Source organism: Saccostrea cucullata, unplaced genomic scaffold (assembly GCF_032062105.1).
Source record: "Saccostrea cucullata isolate Sc308-1 unplaced genomic scaffold, CSIRO_AGI_Scuc_v1 ctg17640, whole genome shotgun sequence".
Lineage (NCBI taxonomy): Eukaryota > Metazoa > Mollusca > Bivalvia > Ostreida > Ostreidae > Saccostrea > Saccostrea cuccullata.
This window is the reverse complement of record NW_026925896.1, coordinates 4376-10721: the sequence shown is the minus strand read 5'-3', so window position 1 is coordinate 10721 and position 6346 is coordinate 4376. Positions and strand designations below refer to the sequence as shown.

The following is a 6346-nucleotide window of genomic DNA, read 5'->3' as shown; positions in this document are numbered from 1 at the left end:
AAGTATCTACACTCACCTGAAGAGTAGCCAGTCTGGGACTTATTGGGTTGTCTCCCTCTACCTTTAAGTTCTCACCAATTGACATTAAATCCTTAATGAAAAGATAAACAAAAAATAATACCTTAATTGAATTAAAAATATTGATAATTATTGTACTTAGATGAAATTTTACTTTCAGACTGTTAGCTCAAACTATTTCTCTTCATTTTCTGAAAGTGGGATAAAATAAGAACTAAATATATACAAATTAAACTTTATACATCAGTACATGTGATCTTGAAAAAACCTGCAAAGTATTTTATATAAATTATTTTTCATGAATAAATAGCAATATATGTATTTTTCAAAACATAATTTTAAGTCATGGTCTTATTGGTCATAACTTTTTTTCTGGCATCCCCATTATCTCAAGAAATACACACACAAGAAATTAAGTTCTTATTGATTAATAACCTGTAAGTATTTTTCATTCCTATGACGTGCTTTTTCTATATCTACAAGCTCAGTGGTTTGGAGTCTTGTTGCTCTGTTTTTTGAGTAAGCTATACTGTAATTCAAGTGAGTCTCCCTCTTTCCTACTCTGTAAACAAAAAATTCAAACAATATAATCGTAAAAATCATGTTATTGTAAAATTAGAGAACATATGATAAGGAAGAGAGATAAAAAATACAAACAAATGTGTATATCTTAAATCAGAAGGAACTGGCATTATGCTCACACCCAAAATAATAATGGTCTGAAGATATGCTGACTTATCAGATGAATAAGGTCAGAACAAGGTTAAGTATGATAGAAAAAAAGTATAAGGATGAATGAAGGATTCTTTAGCAGGCATTTGGTTGAGTTACATGAGCATGTATTATACCTTATAACTCTGGTAAAAAGCATTAAGCAATATAACCATTGATGTATACATGTATATGATATGTAATAACAAGCAAAAATGATATATTATTAGGTATCTTAAACCTATAAATAAAGACAGGTAGTAGTTAGAGATTGACAAACTATTGGGGAGAGCATTGATGTAAGGCAAAATGTCTGAGTACCCCTCCTGTCCAACTAGCAGTAGAGCGGAGGCCATATATTGAAAATGAGAGACACTTCTTCTCAAGAATGCAGTTTTCCTAAGAATTTCACTATCATAGATGGCATAATAATTTTCTCACTTCCATTTATAAGAGTTGGACTACATTTATAGGAATAATCAGTTTTAAGCAAACAACTGTGTGTTCAACACAGATGTTGCCTGCAAGCATTTTTATTCTGGTTGAAAGCATGACTCTTCTCAGACAGACTATTGATAAAGTTATCCTTACATGATCCACTACACCCCCCCCTCTCCCTAAAAAAAATGTATTGAATTATGATCACAAAGTAGAGGCTTTATGGGATTTGAGAATACTAGCAACTGTACATAAACCTTTATGTGTGAACCAGGCAAAAAAAATGCTAATTAATTCCACTTCTGAAGAGAAAATATCAAAATAATACACATTAACTAATTGTATGTAATAGAGGTTTTCCATAGCTGGGTTTGAGTACAGAGGTTACTGAAATCCATTTTTTTTTCACCACCTGTCTGTTAAAAATTATACGTCAAAGCATGTCAGAATATATAGAAAATAAGGAATCAGTTCAAGCTGATCTTACAAAACATAAGAAATGAGAAAAGAAAAGTTTACACTATTCCCTTATTGGAAAAATAAGCGTCATTGACATGCCTCACAGCATTTCCAAACTAAAGTCGTGATTTCATTTCTTTGCTTAACCCCCCCTCGCCCCTATCAAGAAATCTAATAATTTATTTTTAATCAAAGATCGTTAAATATGTCACCAGGTTCACAGGTATGTGAAAGTCAGTCAATATGTTGGGTCTCAATAGCTCAGTGGTTAGAGTGTTGGCACAGTATGCCAGAGGCTCTGGGTTCAAGTCCCAGTTGAGACTTGATTTTTCACCACCTTTGACCATAATATCATTCATTCAGAGATACAGTTGAGTATTTATAAAACAAATTACTAGTATAAGAAAATAAAATCATAAATTAATTTACACTCCTTCAGTCTAACATCCATCTACTATCAGATAATTTCATCTCAAATCACCCTAAAATTCTTACATTTCCTCATGTAATCGAGACAGCTGTAACTCTCTGTCTTTCCATTCAGCTATTCTTGACGAATACAGATTGGTAACTGGTCTCAAATCCATTTCCAATGTGTCTTTCATCTTCACTCAGCTCAGTAATTAAAAATTATACGTCAAAGCATGTCAGAATTTATAGAAAATAAGGAATCAGTTCAAGTTGATTTTACAATACATACGAAATGTGAAAAGAAAAGTTTACATCGATCGTAAATACATGAATACGTTCTCCAAATAAATATTGTGAAAAATAAGCGTCATTGACGATCAATCCGGAAACCGTGTAAAACTAATTTCCAAACCAAACTCGGTTGATTTTCATTTCTTTGTATACCCCCCCCCCTTTTTTTCAAGAAATTGAATAATTCATTTTTAACCAAAGATCGCTAAATAAAGCCTTTTGGTTAAAAAACAAACAAACAAACAAACAATAAACACTTAATTTAAATTTGACTTTTTATGCGGGTGTGCGCAGAGAAGAGAGAGAGAGAGAGAGAGTTGCTTTGGAAAGGGTGAATGGAGGAGATCTCTTACTTTACAGTTAACTGTGCATTAAAAGAATTTTAAATTCTATTTGAATGATTTGTTCCGGGTGTCAGGCAAAGAGGCCAACGATATTCAATAAAAATATTTTCGCTCTCTGTTGTAAATTTTACATTTTTATTCCTATGATGTAATATCAACCAATCCAAATGAAGTCAGACTTCATGAAAATGTAATTTATGATTCTAAGTAAGCAATAAACGATCTGATAGTGGAAGGAAAGGTCAAGCGTTACCCCGATCAAACGGAGTGTCAAGGTGATTATTACAAGGCTAGACATGATCTATCATTGTCGAATTTGGAGGAGGGGGGATTTTCCCAAATAAGAAAAATTTAAAATAATAATGATAAAATAAATTATAATAAAACATAAAGGAAGATATTTGTTTAATAAAAGCAATATTTCTCATTTTCATATCTTATGGGATATTAAAGTTTAATGTCATGCATGCGCGAAATCTTTCTCTGATTATGACGTTATGATAAGAGCACCTGTCTTAGTGCTTAACAAAATCCAAAACAAAAATATTTCTTATTATGTCCCCGTTATCGAAGATTCGGGGGTATATAGCTTTTGTCCTGTCCGTCCGTCTGTCTATCTGTCTGTCTGCAAAAAATTAAGCTTGCTTATAGCTTTTGAGTGGGTGGGGCACTGGCTTTCATATTTCACAGGTGTATTCCTTGTGACAAGTCCTGTCTTTGTGTACCACTAAATTTGACCTCTTGACCTTGGAGTTTGAACCACTTTTATAAAAATAAATAACAAAAGTAGCTGCCTTTTAACTGCTTTTAGACAGTTAGTGCTTGGGCTTTCATATATATTTCAGGTATATCAAAAGTGACTAGACCTCCCCCCCCCCCCCCCCACGCACACACAGGCAATTTTTTGTTATAGAATAATCACCATGATCAAATAAGGGGAAAATAGTTTTCGATATAGACAACTTTATTTCTTTCTCACCTCAAGTTTAAATTTCAGGTAAGCTGAAACTTTTTTACTGGCTGCCCCACCCCACCCCCACCCCATTGCTAATTCACTGCTTTCTGTCTAGTGGTGGCTCGCAGTGCGTCAGTCATGGAGAAACTATGTAATGAAAAATGAAAACAGGAACACCCTCCTAAACAACGACTATTGTAGTTAAAATTGGTTTACAGTTATTGACCCCCATAAAAAAATCGCCTCGCCAATGCTACCCGTATGATCATGGTAATTCGGTCACCGACCTTATCAGTCTGCAAATGTCATTTAGATGTCGCGTGAAATATTTTTACTCATAAACAGTAATTTTGAAGTATTTGCCACTTAATAAACAAAGAAAGAAAAGATGACAAGAATGTTAATTGCATTATTGAAGTTTCAGAAACAATTAACTCTTGGTAACGAACTTATTTAGGTCACCCGGTGGAATCTACTTCACGTGTGTGTGTACGAGGGCGTGCGACCAACCGCGGTAAGAGTTGCAGAGTATCACTTCTGTGCTAGAAGGCGGAGAGAGAGAGACCTGCGATGTTTTTCTTGAGGCGAATGCACTAAACAGAGAACGTTTGTTTTCTTCTTCACAGAGCAAAGTCACGGATCGTTATATTAGCCAAGAGTCCTCACGGTGGGGAAAAAGTTTGCACCTCTTTAGCAGAGGATGTCGGCTGCTAAGTCGCTACCCCACGGGCTGTTCATAGGATTAGTCTTTGTGTTGGTTATTGTTCAAGGAACTGTGAATGGGGAATCGTCGGTAAGTTGTAATTGCCTGTAATTAAACTATTAAATTACGCAGAGTTGACAAAAATGAATGGATATACCCCTTTCTCTGGAGGTGAAAGTCAACGCTCTACTTGATCTTGGGGGGCTTTTAATTGCAATTTAAACTTTTCATTCACAGAGTTTGTTAAAGTTAAACAAATCTGGAAAAGTCTGTTGAGCCCTTAGCGACTGTGTGCATTTTGCGCATACTTCATCATTTTCGCTTAGCCAAAAGATCGCTCTCTCTATTCTGAATGTTTCTGGTTTTTTGTAACCTAAACTCTAAACAATTATCTGTTGTTCCAAATTACCTGTCAGTTTTTTGATGATTAACACGTGCCATCTGAAGGGGGTATTTGTTTAAGAACATTAGTAAATATTTGTATAAATATAATTGACCTCCTTTAAAAAAAACAAAAATTGACTTTTTTGTGGTAATTTTTGATATCATATTTGATTTTGCAACAGTGATTTAAGTCAAATAGTATTTTTAATTAGTGTAAATAGGTGGCATTTCATCAACTGTGCATAAATCCTTTGAAAAAAAAAATTCTTCACTATTAGCATGATTAGCACTTTTAAGTGGGGAGCGAATGAAAGTGAAAAACTAACATTATCCAAATGTTTGAAATAAAATCTTTTTTTTTCTCAGAGTAACACTGCACAGTTGATAATTAGGGCAGTATTCTTCTGAATGCGCAACCTAGAAAATCGAAAATAAAGGAAAAAGGTGAAGTAAAAATTAAACCAACAGTGTAATTGGCTTAATAATGTAACATGCTGAGTTGGTGTGGTCTAGAAGTAAAAACCTGCTGGCTAAGCATCTGTTTTCTCTACATACAACTAATTTACTACCAGTGGGGATATCTGCTGTAGTAAAAAGCTAAATAGAAAAATATATGTATTTCCAATATAAATAAAAACTACCAGAGTTTACCAATAAAGTTATTTATCTTGGACGAAATGAAGTCTGGGTGAAAAGCATGGAAAATAGGTAATATGTATGCTCAGCATTTAGGGGAAAGGAACCTCATAAATTGAGGGAGATAGCTACTGTTCATGAACAATGAAACTTTGTACAAATGTTTGATACAGTGCTTTACAGTTGAAACAGGTTTAATGTTAAATTATTTCTGTAGGAGCTTCACTGCAAAATTGTTATTTCATGTAGAGCTTTGCACATGTCTTGAATCAAGGAGTAGACAAGTTCTAAATCATTTTTTCTTCAGTCACAGTTAAAATTTTGTTCTGATTTAACCCCCTCCCCCAATCAATATTGGAATTCTGCTACCTTTTCTGTATTTGTTTTGTTAAATTGTTATCATTTTTGCTTAAATTAAATGTACACACCTAATGAAGTAGAAGACATGAATATGGGAGAAAGACGTCATTTATTTGGTATATCACAAAATAGATGGCAACTGATTAAAAACATTTTTGCTTTAAATGCTGGAAACAGGCACTCGAAGTTTTCCACTCTCTAATGAGAACTGTCTAAAGTGAACAAACCAATTTCATTTTTCACTAAATTCTGGAGGTTTATTGTACCAGGTGGATTAGATACCAAATGCCTACCTATTTCCCAGGCATTTTGGGATCTACGTACCATGAAATTGTTAAATGATCTGTAAACTGATGGTCAACCCAATAGTGTGACCAAAGGGTTGTAAAACCAATAGGGTGACCACACCACAATGCCTGGGACCATAGATCAATTTAGTTACACACTTGCCAGGCTTAATTCTCTATGACTTGTTTTATAAAGCAGTTATCTGCCAATCTTATCAGGTCATTTGCTTATCAGCTTGAATAAGAAGCTGATTTGATAAAGAGAGATGGAGTGAAAATTGGAGAGATTGCCAGCTTTATTTGTATGATATGTCTTCTGGCAGTTCATAATATCAAGGTAGCGATTCCG

General features: G+C 34.1%; 1 protein-coding gene across 1 annotated transcript; it reads right to left on the bottom strand.

The window, feature by feature from the left end:
• Window positions 1-16: 16 nt before the first annotated feature.
• LOC134269950 (uncharacterized) lies at window positions 17-2414 on the bottom strand (the record flags this gene model as incomplete). Its single annotated transcript, XM_062752121.1, has 3 exons — window positions 2122-2414; window positions 454-580; window positions 17-91 (listed from the first exon to the last, which is right to left on the bottom strand). Coding segments are annotated over exons 1-3 (312 nt in total), but the record flags the coding sequence as incomplete, so codon positions are not given.
• Window positions 2415-6346: the final 3932 nt, after the last annotated feature.